The 25219-nt window shown below is 45.6% G+C and overlaps 1 protein-coding gene across 1 annotated transcript; it reads right to left on the bottom strand.

The window, feature by feature from the left end:
- Nucleotides 1-3090: 3090 nt before the first annotated feature.
- On the bottom strand, nt 3091-23966 carry LOC120043094 (rhotekin-like). Its single transcript, XM_038987822.1, has 12 exons — nt 23943-23966; nt 21327-21526; nt 21099-21160; nt 14706-14759; nt 12274-12391; nt 9527-9751; nt 9210-9304; nt 8498-8604; nt 8286-8414; nt 7314-7479; nt 6997-7101; nt 3091-5253 (listed from the first exon to the last, which is right to left on the bottom strand). Exons 1-12 carry the CDS (start codon nt 23964-23966, stop codon nt 4643-4645), a joined length of 1896 nt encoding a protein of 631 aa, XP_038843750.1. The 3' UTR covers nt 3091-4642.
- Nucleotides 23967-25219: the final 1253 nt, after the last annotated feature.

The raw sequence follows: 25219 nt of genomic DNA, 5'->3' as shown, positions 1-25219 counted from the left end.
CACACACACACACACACACACACACACACACACACACACACACACACACACACACACACACACACACACACACACACACACACACACACACACACACACTCCTGAACCATATTCTTCATCATAGCAGGTCTTTTGACCCGTCTTGTTTCATTTTCACTCATTGCTGCTCACTTGGCAAAGTTGGAGCAAACTCTCCCCACCTAGCGTCCTATCCCTGTGTAATTTGTGCGCCAGTCAATACACTTCTGCTGTGTCAGTGCTGCAATGCAGTTGGAATATCTTATTGCTCAATGAGTCCATTTTCCCCGTCTCTCTCTCCTTGCTCTCCCTCAGGTGATGTCATCAACCTGGGCGACAGGCAGCTAACGGTGCTGCACATGCCCGGCCACTCCCGGGGAAGCATCTGCCTGCACGACGGGGACAACAAGATGCTGTTCAGCGGGGACGTGGTCTATGACGGAGCCATGGTCGACTGGCTGCCCACCAGCCGGGTCAGCGACTACGTCAGTAGCTGTGAGCGCCTGGTGGGGCTGGTGGATAGTGAGCAGGTGGACCAGGTAATGCCGGGACACTATCACACGTTTGGTGCAAACGGCTCCACCACATCGCCTCGGGGTACATCGACAGAGCCGGCACCTGCCCGGCACGCTTCTCCACATTTGCCTGGAGGACCTTGGCCGGATTGGCGCTACGGGCGTCCAACACACGTGGCATCTGCTAGCCACATGAAGAGGCTGGCACCCCAGGTTGAATCTTTTGCAGAGTTAGACTGGGGGATGTGAATCACCCCCTCAATTAACAGGATTTCCTTGTATTGTCTATTATAAACTGATGTAATCCAATGTATGTTATTTTAAATGATTCATCAAAATGCCCCCATTAAATTACATCAGGCAATGATTGACAGAATATTGAGATTCCCATTATTACAGGATTCATTAAAGACTGGAAAATTAATCTTGTTTATTATGTAATATTAAGATAAATATTAAGTTGTGTGATCGTTGGAATGCTCTTTCCCATGAGGTAGCCTAGTAGTTAGAGCGTGGATTAGTAACTGAAAGGTTGCAAGTTCAAATCCCCGAGCTGACAAGGTACAAATCTGTCGTTCTGCCCCTGAACAGTTAACCCACTGTTCCTAGGCCGTCATTGAAAATAAGAAATTGTTCTTAACTGACTTACCTAGTAAAAAAATAAAATATGACAGTGTTTCTTAACCCCAGTACCTCGGGAGTCCCCACAACTACTTAAGCTCTTGATCATTAGTTGAATCAGGTGTGCTATCGCTGAGCTAAAACATATTTAAGAAACCATAGGGAGGCCCGCTTGGACTGGAGATGAATAACATAGTTCCCTTAGGGGACACAATGTGACAGCACAACACCTACACAGAGACCAACAGACACAGACAGACAGAGGGCATGACTCAGCAGTATCTTTTATAACCTTGTCCCCCAGGCTAAGAGAGAGGGAGCTGGTGGAGGAGACCTATATATTTTGTAACACTAGTCTTGGGCGGGCCAAGTTTTTTTCGGGCCGCCTATGAATAAAAAAAATAACATTTTCGGGGCGGATTTTTTTTGTCAGTGTTATCTAATATTTATATATTTATTAATTCCATTATTTTACTTTTAGATTTGTGTGTATTGTTGTGAATTGTTTTTAGATACTACTGCACTGTTAGAGCTAGGAACACAAGGATTTTCGCTACACCCGCAATAACATCTGCTAAATATGTGTATGTGACCAATAAAACTTGATTGACTAAAAACAGATATAAAGTATGTAGAAAAGATAAATGGGCCTATATATTTATAACTAGGATTATCTTTGAGAACTAACAATCACTGAAATAAAAGCTAGACAGTCAGGGAGAATAATTTAAAAAACATTTTTTTATGGATTTTGTTTGAGTCACTCAAACTTTTAGATTTGTGTGTCATTGCAAAATGTGTAGAATTGTAGGACATTTTCTTTAAAGAAAAAAAGTCAGCCTCATTGCAAAATGTGTAGAATTGCAGGAACTTTGCTTTAGAACAGCTACATGTAGTCACTGGGGCCAACAGGAGGGCCTCTAAGTATTTGTTAGTTCTCAAAGAGAATAAAGTTCCTGCAATTCTACACATTTTGCAATGAGGCTGACTTTTTTTCTTTTAAGAAAATGTCCTACAATTCTACACATTTTGCCATGGTTTATGCTATCTGAGTGACTCAAACAACATCCATTAATTAAAAAAAAAAAAATTCTCCCTAGCTTTTATTTCAGTGATTAAGTCAACAGCTGCACCATTGGCCATGCCCCCCACCTAAACCCCATTTTAATCCAGAAAAAGCCCCGCACTGTATAATCCATCACACTCGCAATAGAATAAAAGTGTTAGCACATTCTTGAAATGAGACAATCCAGTTACTGTGTGGTTTTTCCTTTCAACACTGTGAAAATGGCATTTAACAACAAGCACAAATTCCTATTGAAAGATTCATGTGACAGTTTGGCTGCTTCCCAATTCTTTACCCTTTTCCCAAAGTGTGCACTTTTACACTCCACATCATAGATTTAACAATGGTGGAAACTCTGTCTAGCAAAGGATTTTACCAATTCACAATTATTTTAAATCCATGACTGTTAATGTGTGGAAGTGCACACTGGGAGACGGGTGGAGAATCGCGACGCAGCCTTGGATTCCGTGTGCAGAGAATGATCGTGATAACTAGGTCAATGGCTCTTGGAGTACATTCAGACTTCAATTTTAAATGGATGAAATATTAATTCCGTCTCTAAACTATATATAAACAAAATACTTTGGCATGCACTCGTTTTATTATTTATTTTGAATAAAGTGTGTGGACATGCTCTGTAAATTGAATGGGTCTGTGTTGACATAGGTTTTTGGTCAACTGACACAGAGTTAGTCAACATTGACAAAAAGCACATGGTGTTTGATCGAGAGTGATGTTTGATCTAGGGTTAGTGGATGGCTTTAATCCTCATGTCATACTGACGTGACATTTCTACTGGGATTATATGATGTATATCATTTCCACTAAAAGGAGAGATATGACAGAATAAATAATCCAAGGCTGTTTCTGAATGGATACACCATTTATTATTGTTATGTTTAATACAATATTTAAAACATGACTGAGTCCTTATTTCTTTCTCCCCCAGGATGACGTGCATGCAGACAGTCTGCTAACACAAGACACTCTTGTTAACATTCAATGTTATCTATTAGACACAGTTATAGATATGCAATCTGTTAAAATAAATCAATATAGCTGTATTTATAACAAAATCAATCACGTAATAATGTATAAGAAAAAGAAGAGTTTTGTTAACTTATTAAAAAAACTTTACAGTAACAAATGCCACTTTGAAGCATGTACAGTTGTTTTACTCTGAGTAAAAAGGAGTGAGCCAGCTGTGAGCCCTTGGGACACAGTGGCATGTTAGAAAGTCCATTAGAAGCACAGGGATTGTTAGGCTTTACTGCACAGACCAGGGACACACCTACCCCTGCCCACCTCATCACTTAACCAATACAATCAGCTGCTTGGCATTAGGTGAAAGACTACACTATTTTAAGACAAAAAACACAACACAATATTTTCTAGAGATCAATATTTCCTGCATTGCATATTTGATCGATTACAATGTTTCATATCATATTGCAGCAGAATTCTGAGACCGGTTTGCCGGGCATAACGTTATGACTGTAGTACCACAAACTAAGCTATAAATCAACAAAGAGGTCAGAGTTGTGGGATTCCAAAACTCTTCACCCATGTATGCACATTCCCAGGTTCTACGCTCTTCAGTCAGTACATTTGCACCCCGGAACTTGAATGAGGCAGTGTAACACAGGAGTTAATATGGCTTCTCGTGATTATGTAGTACATTACCTTAGGCTTCCTTCAATTCATTATAATTACTCCATACATTGGTACAAATAATTGTTGTCAGTTTCTTAACGGAATGTCCTGGTGAACTCAAATATTGGTTGATGTGTATTAGGCCTACAATGTGTTAATGAATGTAGGGGAAGTTCTGGAAACCCAGCCGAGGAAGTGACCCTGATGTTATCACAGTAGTAACAAGTAGCACAGTAAATTAATGGGAGCACAGTTGCATTAAGTTGAGCTTTCAAAATTCATTCACTTTCTGAGAAGTTTAAAGATCTGAAACAACACATTCCTCGACTTCGAGCACTATCATGCAATAAGCAAATCAGTGTATTAGTAGTTTCAGAGGACTTTTTCTGGCAGGATTTAATTGCTATTACAGGCGACAGTGGGTCTAGCCATTTGAATAGATCACAAGTTACACCAACAACCCTCTGACCACATTCAGATACTAAACATTCCCATACACTGACAATTCACAATTCTCCTGTCATTAGAGTGAAGTCATTCCAGTTAATACCAACGCCCTTTCATCAGAGAGGAAGTGGGGGCTTCCTTCCTGTCAGTTCTTACCAGGACCTTGGGTGATCTGGGGGTCTGAGCTGGGTTATACCTGGCTCTGTGGTTTAGATGAGTGGGGTCTGAGCTGGGTTATACCTGGCTCTGTGGTTTAGATGAGTGGGGTCTGAGCTGGGTTATACCTGGCTCTGTGGTTTAGATGAGTGGGGTCTGAGCTGGGTTATACCTGGCTCTGGAGCCAATTCCGGGGGTCCAGTTTAGCCCTCAAGTTCCTGAGGCTCTGACGGGCCGAAGAGGGGCGTGAGAAAGGGGTGCCGTCTGACAACTCAGGGCTGTGGCTGCCCTCGCTGGAGCTGTTACTGGAGGTAGAGCTGGAGCAGGACAGGGTGGCCTGGGGGACGCATTGGGCTGGGATGGGGGCAAGGGAGGAGGAGGAGGGGGGCTGACAGGAGCACTGTAACACCCCTCCATACCCCCTGCCCCTGAGGGTGCTGAGCTTGGCGTCCAGGGAGAGGGTGCGGGGGCGGAAGTGTGAGGAGGGGGAGGAGAGGGAGAGGGGCTCTGCCCAGCCACTGTAGCGGGAGCAAGGGCTGGTGCTGCAGGGGCTGTCGCTGTCCGAGGTCAGGCTGGCTTCTGAGGAGAGCAGGCCGGGCCGGGGGCAGCGCAGGGGGCTGTGGGGGAGGCGGTTGTGGGTGCGGGGGCAACCAGGAGACTCCTCGAACAGGGACATCCAGGGAGGAGAGGTCCCCAGCTGGCTCCTCAGCTCCAGCTCCTCCATCCGCCGCGCCAGGATGTCCGTCACCGTACTGATGTCATCAGAGGTGTCAATAACTAGGAGGAACAGAGGAAAGTCATTACTGTGGTCGGACAGACCGTCCTAATAACGCTGAGACAGTGGAATACAGTTCAGAGAGGCTAGACCTAGACTTGGTGATGCTAGTTGAAGGGGGGGGTGGGGTCAGGTTCAATACTGCAGTGTGTGAGTGGACCCCACTGGTACTTCACCTGTCGTTGTAATAGGAGGAGAGCAGAGCACGAATCTCAGCAGACACAGCATTATCCTGCAGCAAGATACCCTCACAGGACGGGATGGTGAGGGGGGCTAGGGTCCAGGGGGGGGGGGCAGGTATGTGCATTGACGGGCAGGGTGAAATAAAGTTGTGATACATGATTTGGGGAATAAATTGATGTGCATAACGCGGTAAAAAGGAGTTCATTTAGAATGTATGAATATTAGAATTCCATTGGAGTGTAAAATTAACAATGATGGGAATAGAATGATAATGGTGGGAAAAAGGGGGGAAATGTAATTTGAGCACAGGAACAAGGGAGAGTGGCAGGGAAGGTGATAGCCAAAAAGGAAGGAATGAGAAACACAAAGAGAGAGAGAGATAAAGGAAGAGAGAGAGAGAGTCAGCACGTCAGAGAAAAGAACACTTCCATCCATTATGCATAGAGGTTGGTTGGTGTGCTAGTGTGGTGGCAGGCAGCTCAGAGTAGAGTCCGATGGAGAGCTCATGCATATGTACCACCACTGTTAGAACAGTCAGAAACACGCATGTGGTTAAGGGGACTATCATCCTCTGGAAATATACTGAACAAAATTTAAAGTGTTGGTCCCATGTTTCATGAGCTGAAATAAAAATCCCAGAAATGTTCCATACGCACAAAAAACGTATTTCTCTAAGATTTTGCCCACACATTTGTTTACATCCCTGGTAGTGAGCATTTCTCTTTTGCCAAGATAATCCATCCACCTGACAGGTGTGGCATATCAAGAAGCTGATTAAACAGCATGATCATTACACAGATGCACCTGGTGCTGAGGACAATAAAAGGCCACTCTAAAATGTGCAGTTTTGTCACACAACAAAATGACACAGATGTCTCAAGTTTTGATGGAGTGTGCAATTGGCATGCTGACTGCAGGAATGTCCACCAGAGCTGTTGACAGAGAATTTCTCTACCATAAGCCGCCTCCAAGGTTGTTTTAGAGAATTTGGCAGTACATTGAACCAGCCACACAACTGCAGACCACGTATAACCACGCCAGCCCAGGACCTCCACATCCGGCTTCTTTACCTGTGGGATCATCTGAGACCAGCCACCCCGACAGCTGATGAAATTGAGAAGTATTTCTGTCTGTAATAAAGCCATTTTTTCCGGGATTTTTTATTTATTGGCTGGGCCTGTCTCCCAAGTGGGTGGGCCTACCCATGGCTGCGCCCCTGCCCCGTCATGTGAAATCTATAGATTAGTGCCTCATTTATTTATTTCTATTGACTGATTTCCTTATATGAACTGTAACTGAGTAAAATCATTGAAATTGTTGCATGTTGTATTTATATATTTTTGTTCCGTATATATTTAAATGTATTTGTTTTTGTAAACCTATTAACCTATTATTAAGCTATGATTTTTGTAACCCTAAACTTATAAACTAACTAACAAATTACTATATGTTCTAGATTTATTACTAATAAATAAAAGCGGAAGAAACTCAAGTCTAAGTGTCCACAACATATTACTGAATCATATAAAAAGTATTATGGACAATTTGGGTCGCTGTCTTACCCATTTCGTGGTAAAGAGAACCCTGTTTCGATGTGACCAGGGTTGGTTTCCGGGGCGATGGCAGCTCAATCTTCATTAAGTCGTCACAGCACTGCTTCCATTGGCCTGCAGGGAAGAAGGAAACTGTCAGTCATCTTCCAACATCCAATCAACCTGAGAAAACCACTAACGACACATCAGGAGTCAATGAGCACATGAACAAGAGCATATCAGGACCTATAGTGTAGGGTGTGTATGTCTACTCTAGGGCCAGGAGTTTTCCCCTGAGCTCACCAATGAAGAACTCAGGCCCCTAATCATGTGATCAGCCTACTTACTCATGTCATAGAACTGTTGCCAGAAGGCCTCCATCCAGCGGTGTGTGTCTTCACGACTGTCTGCTGAGAGTGTGTGTGTCACCTCCTCTCCTCCATAATGGTTACTGATACAGATACTCTGGGCCTTATTGTGGCGGTCCTTCTCTGACGCCCGTATTCTCGTCTTCTAACAGACCGGATACACACACACACAATCAGCTAATAGTGTTGCATTTGACCAAATGATTCAATAACCCCCCAAAAAGATGAATTTAAGCATCAAAGCATTTATTTTCTCGTCAACTCACAGTGCGTGAATGCACTTACTGACACACAGAGCAGTGAGTGACATATATGCCAAGTCCACTCAAGTAACCTCAAGCATGAATCTGTCCCAGTTATCAGCTATCCAGGCTGTATCACATCCGGCCGTGATTGAGAGTCCCATAGGGCGGTGCACAATTGGCCCAGCATGGTCCAGGTTTGGCCCGGGGTAGGCCGTCATTGTAAATAAGAATTTGTTCATAACTGACTTGCCTAGTTAAATACGTCCCAATTGTCTCTCATTCCTCCCAAAGTGTGCACATGTTCACTTCCCTTCACTAATTTGAAAGGAAATGACTGGTATAATGGGTGGAAACTTCCTGTAGCCCCTGCCTCCACCAATCCAATGCTTTGGGAAGTAGTAAACGAGTGTACATTTCAGGAGAAAGGAGATATTATTGTGACACCCTAAAGACAGTACTCCAAATGTATTTCCCCATCCCCACCAGTAGGTGGCAGCAGTGCCCTGTTCCGCCTCACTGGGTTCAGCTTGATCCTGAGAGCAGAGCAGTCAGAGCTGCTGATTGATGCATGATTCTACAGAACTGTCTCTGTCTGAAGCTGAATGAGGACTTTTTGCTGTGGGTCAGGGGCCACCAGCTAGCATGCTTTATTGTTTCATGTTGAGAGTGTGCGTATGTGGGACGTTTTTTTTCTCCATCCACTGACCTTATTGATGGAAATGGTAAAAGCCGGCTCTATGTTAGCCTCTACATCCTCTTGCCGGTGGTAACAGAAAAGGTTTGTCCCTTTAAGGACGCCGTAGACGTTTGTCCAACTCTGAGGGTCACCTCCAAACTGCTGTGAGAGATAGAGACGCTAATTAGAGAGAGAGAGAGACATGCCTTGCTATCCTCTCAAACACACACAGACACCCTCACCTTGACCTTCAAGCAGCCGCTCATCATCTGTTGGGTCATACAGTGAGGCTGGGCAGCCAGGCGACAACACACATTGCCGTAGAGAGGCACCCAGTGTGAACACTCCTCTACAGGGAACGACAGGGGGATAGAGAGAGAAAGGAATGAAACATCTACACACACACACACACACACACACACACACACACACACACACACACACACACACACACACACACACACACACACACACACACACACACAATAGCAGGGAATACAAGTGTCACAGCTGCAAGGTGAGCCCCGAACAACAGTGGAGTGCCCATCAAACTTTATTACAGCTGTAAGTAAGGGGCAATGAATTAAGCAGCAGCACATGTCATGGTGTCTACTCCCCTGTACACCTCATCATTGGAGTTTTACACAGCACTGACTCCAATTTATTACTATGACCTTGACAATGACTGTCAGACAGCTAACATCGTGGCTGGGAGAGGGAGGGAGACTGGGATAAATGGAGAGAGAAAGACATGGGGAAAGAGGATATCTAGTCAGTAGCACAACAATGCATTCAACCAAAATGTTGTCTTCTGCATTTAACCCAACCCCTCTGAATCAGAGAGGTGTGGAGGGCTGAGAGAGCGAGAGGTACTGAAACAGAGGGAGGGAGAGAAAGAGAAGTCTGACCCATATTTACTGTACATGGATAAACCACATCCCTACTGTGATCTACCGTTGCCCGAGATGCTGAGGTCATGTGTGCGGAAGCTGTCCTGGACGTGTGACAGTGACAGGGTGGTGTGGGCCAAGAGATGGTACTTCGGTCCCCTGTGAACAGAACACATGGCAGAGGCACTGGTGAGCTGTGTGACTGTGGTACTAAATACACACGTCGGTGTCTACGTCAGTGACTTTGTGTGGGTGTTTCGCTGCAGGACTGCATACGTGTGTCTGTATGAATGACTGTACACTACATGCCTAGAAATACGTCTCAGGGTGTGTGAATATCACTAGAGAAGTAGCGTGTGTACACAACATAAACACACTCACACCACTGTGGGCAGAGGCAGCAGCAGCGTGGCTCCTCCTCCGTTGCTGATGGGGCTGCAGGCTCCAGGGTCCATGGCGACGCGGAGCTTCTTCCCTGCCGAACGGCCCAGAGAGCTGCTCAGTTTGCTGGCTAGTTTCCGAGACGTGCTCCCTGTCGAGTAGTCCTCCTCTGAACAGCAGCTGTACATCTCCACGCGCAGCTCAAATCCCGGGCTGGCCTCGCTGCTTGATACGGCAAACACATATGGAGAGATACACAGTTATACGTGCATAGAAATGCATGCACACAGCAAAAACAAATATATACAAACACACACAGTCACACACACCGAAAACACATGCTTATACATACACAGAATGTACACTGAGTGTACAAACATTAAGAACACCTTCCTAATATTCAGTTGCAGCCCCTTTTGCTCTCAGAACAGCCTCAATTTGTCAGCTCATGGACTCTACAAGGTGTTGAACGTGTTCTACAGGGATGCTGGTCCATGTTGACTCCAATGCTTCCCACAGTTGTGTCAAGTTGGCTGGATGTCCTTTGGGTGGTGGACCATTCTTGATACATACGGGAAACTGTTGAGCGTGAAAACCCCAGCAACATTGCAGTTCATAACACAAACCAATGCGCCTGGCACCTACTACCATACTAAAATATTTTGTCTTGCCCATTCACCCTCAACTGGTGAATGGCACACATACACAATCCATGTCTCAATAATCTCAAGGCTTAAACATCCTTCTTTCACCTGTCTCCTCCCCTTCATCTACACTGATTGAAGTGGATTTAACAAGTGACATCAATAAAGGATCATAGCTTTCACCTGGATCCACCTGTCAGTCTATGTCATGGAAAGAGCAGGTGTTCATAATGGTTTGTACAGTCAGTGTACAGTACCAGTCAAAAGTTTGGACACCTACTCATTCAAGGGTTTTTCTTTATTTTTACTATTTTCTACATTGTAGGATAATAGTGAAGACACCAAAACGATGAAATAACACATATGGAATATTTAGTAATCATAAAAGTGATAAACAAATCAAAATATATTTTATATTTGAGATTCCTCAAAGTAACCACCCTTTGCCTTGGTGACAGCTTTGCAAACTCTTGGCATTCTCTCAACCAGCTTCATGAGGTAATCACCTGGAATGCATTTCAATTAACAGGTATTCCTTGTTAAAAGTTCATTTGTGGAATGTCTTTCCTTCTTAATGTGTTTGAGCCAATCAGTTGTGTTGTGACAAGGTAGGGGGGTATATAGAAGATAGCCCTATTTGGTAAAAGACCAAGTCCATGTTATGGCAAGAACAGAACAAATAAGCAAAGACAAACGACAGTCCATCATTACTTTAAGACATGAAGGTCAGTCAATGCGGAAAATGTCAAGAACTTTTAACGTTTCTTCAACTGCAGTCGGAAAAACCATCAAGCACTATGTTGAAACTGGCTCTCATGAGTAACGCCACAGGAAAGGAAGACCAAGAGTTACCTCTACTACTGAGGATAAGTTCATTAGAGTTACCAGCCTCAGAAATTGCATCCCAAATAAATGCTTCACAAAGTTCAAGTAACAGAGACATCTCAACATCAACTGTTTAGAGGAGACTGTGTGAATCAGGCCTTCGTGGTCGAATTGCTGCAAAGAAACCACTACTAAAGGACACCAATAAGAACAAGAGACTTTCTTGGGCCAAGAAACACAAGCAATGGATATTAGACCGGTGGAAATCTGTCCTTTGGTCTGATGAGTCCAAATTTCAGATTTTTGGTTCCAACCGCCGTGTCTTTGTGAGATGCAGAGTAGGTGAACGGATGATCTCCGCATGTGTGGTTCCCACCGTGAAGCATGGAGGCGCAGGTGTGATGGTACATTGCTGGTGACACTGTCAGTGATTTGTTTAGAATTCAAGGCACACTTAACCAGCATGGCTACCACAGCATTCTGCAGCGATATGCCATCCCACATGGTTTGCACTTAGTGGGACTGTCATTTGTTTTTCAACAGGACAATGACCCAACAGACCTCCAGGCTGTGTAAGGGCTATTTGACCAAGAAGGAGAGTGATGGAGTGCTGCATCAGATGACCCGGCCTCCACAATCACCCGACCTCAACCCAATTGAGATGGTTTTGGAAGATTTGGGCCACAGAGTGAAAGAAAAGCAGTCAACAAGTGCTCAGCATATGTGGGGACTCCTTCAAAACTGTTGGAAAAGCATTCCAGGTAAAGCTGGTTGAGAGTGTGCAAAGCTGTCATCAAGGCAAAGGGTGGCTACTTTGAAGAATCTCAAATATAAAATGTATTTTGATTTGTTGAACACTCTTTTGATTACTACATGATTCCATATGTGTTATTTCATAGTTTTGATGTCTTCACTATTATTCTACAATGTAGAAAACAGTAAAAATAAAGAAAAACCCTTGAATGAGTAGGTGTGTCCAAACTTTTGACTGGTACTATATATGTATCAGTTACTGATACAGGATTTCAAAAATATATCCATTATCTACCTTAATCTTATCTATCTTTATCATACAATCATGACATTAAATAAACATGCCCTTATACAGACCAAACAACACTCTCTATATGAAAGATAAGACAGCAAGGCTGTGTTTACACAGGCAGCCCAATTCTGATATATTTCCACTAATTGGTATTTTGACCAATCAGATTAGCTCTTTTGCCAATAATTGTGTAAACGCAGCCTTAGATACAACACAACCCAAATAGGACTTACAACACTATGGTGTTGTCAAAGCAGATGTCGGTGAGTGTCCGGTCCACTATCACCATGTCTGTGTCGTGGATCTCCGCCCCCACCTGGAGCAGACAGAACACTGCACACCGATGCAGCTCTGAGAGAGGTAGAGAGAGAGAGAGGTAGAGAGAGAGAGAGGTAGAGAGAGAGAGAGGTAGAGAGAGAGAGAGAGGGAGAGAGAGAGAGAGGTAGAGAGAGAGAGAGAGAGGTAGAGAGAGAGAGAGGTAGAGAGAGAGAGAGGTAGAGAGAGAGAGAGGTAGAGAGAGAGAGAGAGAGAGGTAGAGAGAGAGAGAGGAGAGTAGAGAGAGAGAGGTAGAGAGAGAGAGAGGTAGAGAGAGGTAGAGAGAGAGAGAGAGAGAGGTAGAGAGAGAGGTAGACAGAGCGAGAGAGAGGTAGACAGAGAGAAGAGGGGGAGGTAGGCAGAGAGAGATAGAGAGAGAGGTAGACAGAGAGAGATAGAGAGAGAGGTAGACAGAGAGAGGGAGAGGTAGAGAGAGAGAGAGAGAGAGAGGTAGAGAGAGGTAGAGAGAGAGGTAGAGAGAGAGGTAGAGAGAGAGAGGTAGAGAGAGAGAGAGGTAGAGAGAGAGAGAGGTAGAGAGAGAGAGGTAGAGAGAGAGGTAGAGAGAGGTAGAGAGGTAGAGAGAGAGGTAGAGAGAGAGGTAGAGAGGTAGAGAGAGAGAGAGAGAGGTAGAGAGAGAGGTAGAGAGAGAGGTAGAGAGAGGTAGAGAGAGGTAGAGGTAGAGAGAGAGAGAGAGAGGTAGAGAGAGAGAGAGAGAGAGAGAGGTAGAGAGAGAGAGAGAGAGAGAGGTAGAGAGAGAGAGAGAGAGAGAGAGGTAGAGAGGTAGAGAGAGAGAGAGAGGTAGAGAGAGAGAGAGAGAGGTAGAGAGAGAGAGAGAGGTAGAGAGAGAGAGAGAGGTAGAGAGAGAGAGGTAGAGAGAGAGAGGTAGAGGGAGAGAGGTAGAGGGAGAGAGGTAGAGGGAGAGCGAGGTAGAGAGAGATAGAGGTAGAGAGAGAGGTAGAGGTAGAGAGAGAGGTAGAGGTAGAGAGAGAGGTAGAGAGAGAGGTAGAGAGAGAGAGGTAGAGAGAGAGAGAGAGAGAGGTAGAGAGAGAGAGAGGTAGAGAGAGAGAGAGGTAGAGAGAGAGAGAGAGAAGTGAGAAAAGCAGCATGTGGAAGACATTTGACTAGATTTCCCCACTTGAGAACTCCTCTGGCACTATCTGCACCCTCTGTGGATGTTTTAAACAGACGGAGGCTACAGAGTAAATGATTGGAGGATTGTGGGTTTGGCTGTCACACTGGCCAGACTGGGAGGAACAACACCAACTCTAGCAGCTGTTGGACTTGGACAGCCGCACTGTGAGAGTCTGGCCTAAGTAGCTTTAAGAGTGTTCTTCACATGCAGCACGGTGTGTGAGTGTATCATTTTACACTAAATGTATTTGGGAGTGTGAGTGTATCATTTTACACTAAATGTATTTGGGAGTGTGAGTGCAGGTGTGTATGTGCATGCATGTATCAAAAGCACACACTCTGTCCTTGCCATCTTGGGCTTCCTTATCTTCCCACTGCACTTAACAACCTGCACTAATTGCCTCATTAAGCTCCACCAAGGCTCCTGTCCCTGGAGTTCATTAGTATGCGTATAGATCTATTAGCTCATGCAGACCTCACCTAGGAGTCGGGTTTCAGACCTCACCAAGGAGTCGGGTTTCAGACCTCACCAAGGAGTCGGGTTTCAGACCTCACCAAGGAGTCTTTTTACCATAACACGTAGCAGTCAATATAAACCAGAACACAGCAGTATCAAAAGAGCACCTAGAACTACAATTACCAGATCCTACGCAGATCCAGGCCTCTTTGCTGCAGTAGCACAGACAAAGACAACAGAACAGAAGAGGGCTGTCTGCGCGGCAGGTTTCTAAGCCCGAGGCCATCATACCCAATCACTTACTGTTGGAATGTCTGCTTGTCAGTGAGCTGCTGACTTTACAGAGGGAAAAATAGAAACGTACATACATTTCAATAGCCGTATAGAAGTTAAGATCTACACGTCTTTTTAAAAGAGCATGAACTGTTATGGTCAAATGTTCAGTGCTTCAGTTCTAATACATTAAGAGTTTTCTTGCCCAGGGCCCAAAGCGTCTCAGAGTAGGAGTGCTGACATAGGATCCGATCTCCCACCTGTCCATGTAATGTTATTCATTATCATCTAAAAGATTAAACTGATTCTAGATCAGCACTCCTACCCTGGGAGGCTTTGTGGATACCACTTTACCCAAATTCGAATCGATTCACATGGCTTCACTCACTCAGTTGACTCACATCACATCTCTTCACACAAAATCAAAGCAATGGATAATAGCACATTGATGAGTCTATTCACACCAGTTCTTGCACACTGACTCCTCACCTCCTTTATTCTTGAAGTACTCTGTGTCTTTCCACATGAGAGGGATCCGCAGGTCTGCAATGACAAAGGACAGTCAGAGTGACAGTGAAATCAGCCACAAATGTAACGTACACACACACACACACACAGAAACACGTACCACACACACACACACACACACACACACACACACACACACACACACACACACACACACACACACACACACACACACACACACACACACACACACACACACACACACACACACACACACACACACACACACACACAGATCCCTGATCTTTTATCTCCTCCATCAGGCAGTCACTGTCATAATGCCACTCGGTGTGTGATCTGTGTGTGTGTGTGTGGTGTGTGATCTGTGTGTGTGTGGTGTGTGATCTGTGTGTGTGTGCGCGCGCTTGTGTGTGTATGATGAATTTCTGTACAGTGGATGTCTAGTCTAACATAGTCCATGCTCTGAACTGAGCTTACTAGCTAAATGGCTTCCTGTCTACCCAGTCAATCAATGATAAGTCACAACTTCTGTTCATCAACTCAACAACTCCCTTTGTGTGTGTGTGTGCCCCTCTATCTGAGAGCAGTCCGAAGCAGACAGACAGGCCTCAGAGCCCTCTGTCCTCCTGTCCTCCCACTGAGCCAGCGCAGTTCATCATAATCCTTTAATTACCTATTTTCCTTTCTACTCCCACCCTCATCCTTTTATTTCGTTTAGTTTATTATGATCCCCATTAGCTTTTGCCGAAGCAGCAGCTACACTTCGTAGGGTCCACAAAAAACATGGCAAGTAACAAAACATTGATAGACAAGGAAAGTCACACAAATGTAAAATACAACGATATCCAAACAATGCAACTAAAACATTATACAAACAATACAACAACAAAAAATGATGGGTGTGTTAAGGGAAAGGTGTGCTGCTCTGTTTTGAGCCAGCTGCAGGTTTGCTAGGTCTTTCTTTGCAGTACATGACCATATTACCAGACAGTTATCAAGATAGGACCAAAGCCTGAACAACTAGTACAGTTGACTTTTGTCTAAAAAATATATTGTATAACAGACCACTGCCCATGATAACTGACCATCCAATGTTATACCTAGAAGTTTGGCTTCCTCAACTTGCGCAATGATCACACCCTTTAATGAGTAGGAGTATGTTCACATGCAAACAATAATGAGACTATTGTGGATACTCAGATTAATATAATAGTTTGATTATAACATTTAAATGCTTTGGAAGAAGAACGATTTCTTTAATAATCCTGTTTACATGGACACATCTGAAATCAGGCTACCTGATGGCACTCTGATCAATGCCGAAAATTGCCAATCAAACTAAACGTTCTACCACAGCGACCATGTTATTTTTGGGAAGCATATTTGTTCTGAGTTTCGGACATAATATATGTTTGTTTGTGAAAACTACTTCTAAGACATGTACATCCAGTTCCGAACTCACTTCACTCGCGCTAAAGAGAGAGATTTGAGCTCCCGGTGCTGGCAGATCAGATACACCACTGGAATGCCCATTAAGATGTTTACACGTCCTGATAATTCAAAAGATTGCCCAGAAAACCAGGTGTTTTAATCAGCAGATGCTTATTTCGATTTTGACCGTACGCCGATTAAGATAAGTAGAATAAGGTGTTTACATGACTATTGCATAATCTGCCTACTGACATAATCAGTTGAATATCGAATTATTACTGTGCATGTCAACGTACTAAATATTTTGAATCAAACACAAATTTCAGTGAGCTCACTGGTTTTGGGTGCTGACATGTAGAGTGTGGAATCAGCCGCATACATACTCATTCTAGCTTTGTGTAAGACCAGTGGCAAATAATTTGTAAAAATAGAGAAGAGTAACGTTCCAAGGCAACTGCCCTGAGGGACACCGCACTGTACATATCTGATGTCAGAGAAGCTTCCATTGAATAATATTCTCTGTTTTTTGGGGGGGATAAATAACTCTCCAACCATGTGATGACAGGTGATGTAAAGCCACTGCAAGTTTGTTTTTTCTATTTATAATCAATAACATCAAAGGCTGCACTGAAACCTAACAATATAGCTCCAACTTATTATCCATTACCATTAACCAATCATCAGTCATCTAAGTCAGTGCAGTAGTAGTTGAGTGCCCTCTATACCCATGATGAAAGTGTCATGACACTGGCCTGTGGGTAAGGTTTATGACCCCCCCCCCCATAAATAACTTTCTCCCTTCCCTCTCTCTCTTGACTCTACAGAGGGACTCTTGAATAGCCTTTGTTAAACAGAGTCTGGGAACATCAAAGAAGTTGGGGGGAAATGTACCATATTTTCGTAATCCGACCAGTTGAACATATGCGTTGGTACTTAATGAATATGATGTCAGTTCGGTTGTCATCTGAGACATTCTCATCAATGATAGGATGACAAACTCTACAGTGGAAAGTCTACACAGAGTTATCAGATTCACATGGAATTGTTGAGCAATTTAAATCTTTGAATTTAAAATTATTGGTGAAAAGATTAAATGTAATTTTAGCTTCCAAATGAGAGATTTGGGTTTTCATAAGGTTAGGGCTCTGCTAATCAGTGGCCCGCCCCTGTGAAGAGACATGGGTTATAAAACTATGAAAACACACCCTTCTCCCTCCACTATTTAAAGCCCTTGACAAAAATGTAACCTCCTGTTCCGAGGACGACGGTCCATACGTTAAAAAGGACTAACATGTCAACTACAGAACTAAGCCAACCTCAGCGTGAGCTTTGGTTGTGAATGGTATGAACTTTGAACTCTTATTCACTAAAGAAGTGAGACATCCTAGCCGTTGAGTTAGCAACAGCAGCTGTAAATGTGGGCTAGGAAAGGACAGACAGAGTATCCCGTCTACCACACAACGACGACACTACAACGTATCCCGTTCACCACCAGAGACACTCTTCAAAGGACAAAGGACTCTGTTGGGCAACACGGCCTTCCATCTACCACCAACCTATTGAAGCGCAGCTCAGAGTAAATATTTATTGCATTTCCTTTTCCAAATGGGCGGTAATTTAGAATGCATAGGATATTGTATTTACGATAGCACAGCTTCTCCCTTTGTTCCTCAGTCTTCCCGCTCTTTCACTCAAACCCAACCCACCAGGGACGTTTTCCTTTATGACATAATTGGTAATCAAGGTATGATTCATTCTGTGTATATGTAATTCTGTGTGATTAGTTAGGTATTTAGTAAATAAATAATTAAACCCAATTTTGTATTGCTGATTCAACTTGTTAGCCAGGGTTCGTGAAGATAACCAAGAATTTACAACTTTCAGATGAGACTGAAATAATGTGACGATTAACATTGACTGCCATTGATGTAAAATATTACTAGGTCTTTAAGAGTTTATTCGGAAGATAACAGCTCTATAAATATTATTTCGTGGTGCCACAACTTTCTAGTTAATTACATTTACATGATTAGCTCAATCAGGTAATATTAATTACAGAGAAAGGATTTTATAGAATAGCATGTCATATCACTTAATCCGGCATAGCCAAAGACACGACAAAAGTCAGTAGTTAACTTGTCTGAAAAATAGCATTGTATTTGGTCAAACACAATCCTCTCCATCAATTTACTAAGAATAGGCAGCAAACTGATTGGGCGGCTGTTAGAGCAGCAAAGGGTGCTTTACTATTTTTAGGCAGTGGAATTACTTTAGCTTCCTTCCATGCCTGTGGACACACTCTCCTATACGTTTGGTTAAAGATATAGCAAATAGGGGTGGTAATACGGCTCCGTTGGTAGAGCATGGTGCTTGCAATGCCAAGATTGTGGGTTCGAATACCAGGACCATAAATACATTTAAAAAAAGAAATGCACGCCTGACTAAGTCATTTTGGATAAAAGCGTCTGCTAAATGACATGTAAAAAATGAAACATCCTCTCACGGTCAACTGCGTTTATTTTTAGCAAACTTAACATTTGTAAATATTTGTGTAAATAGTCTGATGATGCTGTGACACACCGCCCCAGACCATGACGGACCCTCCACCTCCAAATCGATCCCGCTCCAGAGTACAGGGCTCGGTGTAACGCTCATTCCTTCGACGATAAACGCGAATCCGACTATCACCCCTGGTGAGACAAAACCGCAACTCGTCAGTGAAGAGCACTTTTTGCCAGTCCTGTCTGGTCCAGCGACGATGGGTTTGTGCCCATAGGCAACGTTGTTACCGGTGATGTCTGGTGAGGACCTGCCTTACAACAGGCCTACAAGCCCTCGGTGAGCCTCTCTCAGCCTATTGCGGAAAGTCTGAGCACTGATGGAGGGATTGTGCATTCCTGGTGTAACTCGGGCAGTTGTTGTTGCCATCCTGTACCCATCCGGCAGGTGTAACATTCAGATGTACCGATCCTGTGCAGGTGTTGTTACACGTGGTCTGCCACTGTGAGGACGATCAACTGTCAAACCTGTCTCCCTGTAGCGCTGCCTTAGGCGTCTCACAGTACAGACATTACAATTTATTGCCCTGGACACATCTGCAGTCCTCATGCCTCCTTGCAGCATGCCTAAGGCACGTTCACACAGATGAGCAGGGACCCTGGGCATCTTTCTTTTGGTGTTTTTCAGAGTCAGTAGAAAGGCCTCTTTAGTGTCCTAAGTTTTCATAACTGTGACCTTAATTGCCTACCGTCTGTAAGCTGTTAGTGTCTTAACGACCATTCCACATGTGCATGTTCATTAATTGTTTATGGTTCATTAAACAAGCATGGGAAACAGTGTTTAAACCCTTTACAATGAATATCTGTGAAGTTATTTGGATTTTTACAAATTATCTTTGAAAGACTTGGTCCTGAAAAAGGAACATTTCTGTTTTTGCTGAGTATATTTTAACACAGTCTGCTACCATTCTCAACAGTTTCCCATCAATAGCTTTTCCACCTCTCCACACGGACTTGACCAAAATAAAAACAGCAATCCTCTTCTTTCATTATTAGATCTTTTATACAAAAATATGATGGTTCACTGTTCAATGTTGTCATTTCATGTCTGAGTGTTTCCACTTTAGTAGTGAAATAGTCATTGAAATGATTGGCAATATCGAAAGGTTTTGTTATAAATGACCCATCACCTTCAATGAACGATGGAGATTAATTAGGTTTTCTGCCCATGGTATCATTTAAGGTACTCCAAAGTATTTTTCCATTGTGTTTTATGTAATTTATCTTTATTTGGTAATACAAGTTATTTTTCTTTGTGTTAAGTTTAGTCACAACATTTCTCCATTGACAATATGTCAACCAATCAGCTGAGCAGCATAACTTGTTTGCCACCTCTTTTGCATAATTTCTTTAAACAATAAAATGTTTAAATCCTCACCCCCTCATTCCCTCCCCCCCTAACGTCATCCTCACCCGTTCATTCCTTATCCCCCCAAACCCATTCCTCCCTCTCCCCCAAACCCATTCCCCCCCCCAACCATTCCTTCTCTTCCCCAAACACAGTCCTCCCTCTCCCCCCAAGCCCAGTCCTCCCTCTCCCCCCAAGCCCAGTCCTCCCTCTCCCCCAAACCCATCCCCCCAACCCATTCCTTCTCTCCCCCCAAACCCAGTCCTCCCTCCAAGCCCAGTCCTCCCTCTCCCCCCAAACCCATCCCCCCCAACCCATTCCTTCTCTCCCCCCAAACACAGTCCTCCCTCTCCCCCCAAGCCCAGTCCTCCCTCTCCCCCCAAACCCAAACCCATCCCCCCCTAAACCCATTCCTCCCTCTCCCCACCAAACCCATTCCTCCCTCTCCCCCCAAACCCAGTCCTCCCTCTCCCCCCAAACCCAGTCCTCCCTCTCCCCAAACCCAGTCCTCCCTCCCCCCAAACCCAGTCCTCCCTCTCCCTCCACCCAGTCCTCCCTCTCCCTCCACCCAGTCCTCCCTCTCCCTCCACCCAGTCCTCCCTCTCCCTCCACCCAGTCCTCCCTCTCCCCCCTTACACCCAGCCTAACCCCTTATCCCACTCACCCTTTAAATTCACCCCTTTCCATAACCCACATACCCTCACCCCTCCCTAGTGCGGGGGTCCTCCTTGGGGGGTGGCTAAGAGACCAGAGACGATCTTGCTTATCATGAGCCTGCCCCCCTCAGCATGACGGACAGCATATGCATGGCATAATAGGAGATGAGACAGGGTGTCAGGGCCTGGGGCTGATGAAGTGGACTACATGAAGCTCTGCTATTGGGTAGACATGCATCTTTCCTTTACATAGGTAAACACACACACACACAACACACACACACACACACACAACACACACACACACACACACACACACACACACACACACACACACACACACACACACACACACACACACACACACACACACACACACACACACACACCTGGGGCCTACCTGAGATGGCCACCTTTCCTTTACAGGGTAGTCTGTCGTCCGTGGGCCCTGCATCCGCTGACCTAGTAGAGACAGAAAGAAGAGGATGACAACGGAAATTCTAATTGTAAACCCTGCTCAATTGCCACACTTAGAACACATTAAACCCTTCACCCTATGGGTATACCTCCATTTATGCGCCTCTAAGTTCCTACCCCGCCCCCTTGCCTTGCCCGTTTACCCTCTGACCTTAGTGCGACCCTCTGCATGACCTGGGCCTCCTTCATCCTCTGCAGCTCTGACATGAAGGCCATGATGCGGATGTTGCAGGTGAGCAGGCTCTTGGAGGCCTCTAGGGCCTGGTCTCTCTGGGAGCAGGCAGCCAGCAGCTTACAGGCCCCGTCACGCATCCGGATCTCATGGTCTATCTTCTTCTGGATGTTACTGTCCTGCAGGCAGAGAGAGAGGGAGGGAGAGATGGGTTAGGACATTTTACTGACTGGAACAGGGTTGGTCTTTGAGTGTGGAGGTGAGACTGTAACAAGAGGGTAAGTGTGACAGTTCAATTTAAATGTGACAATGACTGTGAAGAAGAGCGTTTGTGTTTATGGGAGAGAGAGGGCAAACGTGTGGTGTGTGTGTGTGTGTGTGTGTGTGTGTGTGTGTGTGTGTGTGTGTGTGTGTGTGTGTGTGGTGTGTGTGTGTGTGTGTGTGTGTGTGTGTGTGTGTGTGTCTCTCTCTCTCTCGTGGGCCCATTAGTGGAGTGTATCCCTGAAAGCGTTCTGGTGTCTCTGTGCGGTGAGGCGTGGGTCGGTCGGGGCATAGAGTAGTCAGGAAGAAGTTGTAAATATGCCCTTACGCCCTTCTGCCTCCCCTCCGGCACGCAGACACCAAGATGCTTAATCATTTAACATACACACCTGTCTATATAAGATCCCACAGTTGACAGTGCATGTCAGAGCAAAAACCAAGCCATGAGATCGAAGGAATTGTCTGTGACAGGATTGTGTCGAGGCACATATCTGGGGAACGGTACCAAAACATTTCTGCAGCATTGAAGGTCCCCAAGAACACAGTGGCCTCCCTCGTTCTTAAATGGAAGAAGTTTGGAAACACCAAGACTCTTCCTAGAGCTGGCAGTCCAGCCAAACTGAGCAATCGGGGGAGAAGGGGCCTTGGTCAGGGAGGTGAGCAAGAACCCGATGATCACTCTAACAGAGCTCCTGAGTTCCTCTGTGGAGATGGGAGAACCTTCCAGAAGGACAACCATCTTTGCAGGACTCCACCAATAAGGCCTTTGTGGTAGAGTGACCAGACAGAAGCCACTCCTCAGTAAAAGGCACACGAAAGGCACCAGTGAAACAAGATTCTCTGGTCTGATGAAACCAAGATTGAACTCTTTGGCCTGAATGCCAAATGTCATGTCTGGAGGAAATCTGGTACCATCCCTACGGTGAAGCATGGTGGTGGAAGCATCATGCTGTGGGGATGTTTTTCAGTGGCAGGGACTGGGAGACTAGTCAAGATCAAGGAAAAGATGAAAGGCGCAAAGTACAGAGAGATCCTTGATGAAAAGTGCTCTGGAGCAGGTTAGGAACTCAGACTGGGGCGAAGGTTCAACTTCCAACAAGACAGCGACCCTAAGCACACAGCCAAGACAACGCAGGAGTGGCATCAGGACAAGTCTCTGAATGTCCTTGAATGGCCGAGCCAGAGCCCAGACTTGAACCCGATGGAAAATCTTTGGAAAAACCTGAAAATAGCTGTGCAGCGACGCTCCCCATCCAACCTGACAGAGCTTGAGAAGAATGGGAGAAACTCGCCAAATACAGGTGTGCAAAGCTTGTAGCATCATAACCTAGAAGACTTGACGTTGTAATCGCTGCCAAAAGTGCTTCAACAAAGTAATGATAAAAGGGTCTGAATACTTATGTAAATGTGATTTAAGTTTTTTTATTTTTAATAAATTAGCAAAATCAACGGCAGGAGAGGGAGGGAGGGAGCGAGGGGTAGGGCCAGGAGAGAGAGAGAGGGAGGGAGTAAGGGCAGGGCCAGGAGAGAGAGAGAGAGAGAGAGAGAGAGAGAGAGAGAGAGAGAGAGGAGAGAGAGAGAGAGTGTAAGGGACAGGGCCAGGAGAGGGAGGGAGTGAGGGGCAGGGGTAGGCGAGGGAGGAGCGAGGGAGGGGCAGGGCCAGAAGAGGGAGAGGGAGGGAGCGAAGGAGGGGCAGGGCCAGGAGAGGGAGAGGCAGGGCCAGGAGAGGGAGAGGGAGGGAGCGAAGGAGGGGCAGGGCCAGGAGAGGGAGAGGCAGGGCCAGGAGAGGGAGGGGCAGGGCCAGAAGAGGGAGGGGCAGGGCCAGGAGAGGGAGAGGGAGGGGAGCGAAGGAGGGGCAGGGCCAGGAGAGGGAGAGGCAGGGGCCAGGAGAGGGAGAGGCAGGGCCAGGAGAGGGAGAGGCAGGGCCAGAAGAGGGAGAGGCAGGCCAGAAGAGGGAGAGGGAGGGAGCGAAGGAGGGGCAGGGCCAGGAGAGGGAGAGGCAGGGCCAGGAGAGGGAGAGGGAGGGAGCGAAGGAGGGGCAGGGCCAGGAGAGGGAGAGGCAGGGCCAGGAGAGGGAGAGGCAGGGCCAGAAGAGGGAGGGGCAGGGCCAGGAGAGGGAGAGGGAGGGAGCGAAGGAGGGGCAGGGCCAGGAGAGGGAGGGAGTGAAGGAGGGGCAGGGCCAGGAGAGGGAGAGGCAGGGCCAGGAGAGGGAGAGGCAGGGCCAGGAGAGGGAGGGGCAGGGCCAGGAGAACCGTGACTGCTGCAGTAGAGAGAGAGAGAGAGAGAGCGCCTACATTTTATAATTTTTTTTTTTTTTTTTCTTGCTTTTCACACCGGCACAGACACCCACATACACATGATACATACACACATGATAACACACACACTCTACACACACACATACACATGGATTTTGTATTGTAGATAAACTATATATACAACAGTGTGTGGACATCACTTCAATAGTGGATTTGGCTATTTCAGCCATACCCATTGCTGACTGGTGTATAAAATTGAGCCACACCGCCATGCAATCTCCATAGACAACATTGGCAGTAGAATGGCCTTACTGAAGAGCTCAGTGACTTTCAACGTGGCAGCGTCATAGAATGCCACCTTTCCAACAAGTTTGTCAAATGTCTGCCCTACTAGAGCTGCCCCGGTCAACTGTAAGTGCTGTTATTGTGAAGTGGAAACGTCTAGGAGCAACAACGTCTCGGATGCGAGGTGGTAGGCCACACAAGCTCACAGAACGGGACGACTGACTGTTGAAGCGTGCAGCACGTGTAAAATAGTCTGTCCTCAGTTGCACACAATGCTAAGATCACCATGCGCAATGCCAAGCATTGGCTGGAGTGGTGTAAAGCTCGCCGCCATTGGACTCTGGAGCAGTGAAAACACGTTCTCTGGAGTGATGAAACACGCTTCCCCATCTTGCAGTCCGACGGATGAATCTAGATTTGGCGGATGCCAGGAGAACATACCTGCCCGATATCATAATGCCAACTGTAAAGTTTGGTAGATGAGGAATAATGGTCTGGTGCTGTTTTTCATGGTTCGGGCCCCTTAGTTCCAGTGAAGGGAAATCTTAACGATACAGCATACAATGACATTCTAGACGATTCTGTGCTTCCAACTTTGTGGCAACAGTTTGGTGGAAGGCCCTTTCCTATTTCAGCATGACAATGCCCCCGTGCACAAAGCGAGGTCCGTACAGAAATGATTGGTTGAGATCGGTGTGGGAGAACTTGACTGGCCTGCACAGAGCCCTGACCTCAACCCCATCGAACACCTTTGGATGAATTGGAACGCCGACTGCGAGCCAGGACTAATCGCCCAACATCAGTGCCCAGCCTCACTAATGCTCTTGTGGTTGAATGGAAGCAAGTCCCCACAGCAAGGTTCCAACATCTAGTGGAAATCCTTCCCAGAAGAATGGAGGCTGTTATAGCAGCAAAGGGGGGACCAACTCCATATTAATGAGTAAGATTTTGGAATGAGATGTTCGATGAAGCAGGTGTCCACATACATTGGTCATGTATTGTATGTGGTACTAGAGTAGTGGCCTGATGGCACACACTTAATGTGTTGTGAAAAGTATTATGACATGT

Source organism: Salvelinus namaycush, unplaced genomic scaffold, assembly GCF_016432855.1.
Source record: "Salvelinus namaycush isolate Seneca unplaced genomic scaffold, SaNama_1.0 Scaffold867, whole genome shotgun sequence".
NCBI classification, from domain to species: Eukaryota; Metazoa; Chordata; class Actinopteri; order Salmoniformes; family Salmonidae; genus Salvelinus; species Salvelinus namaycush.
Note: the sequence above shows the minus strand (reverse complement) of the source record. Positions and strands in the feature narration are given on the sequence as shown.

Bases quoted from the DNA above. Each gene is read 5' to 3' on its own strand.
- LOC120043094 (XM_038987822.1), bottom strand. From the start codon at position 23,966: ATGTGTATGTGGGTGTCTGTGCCG. The intron at 21,527-23,942 runs GTGTGAAAAGCA...CTCTGCCTGCAG, and splicing joins GTATGTGGGTGTCTGTGCCG to GACAGTAACATCCAGAAGAA. The intron at 12,392-14,705 runs GTGAGGAGTCAG...TACCTCTCTCAG, and splicing joins GTACTTCAAGAATAAAGGAG to AGCTGCATCGGTGTGCAGTG.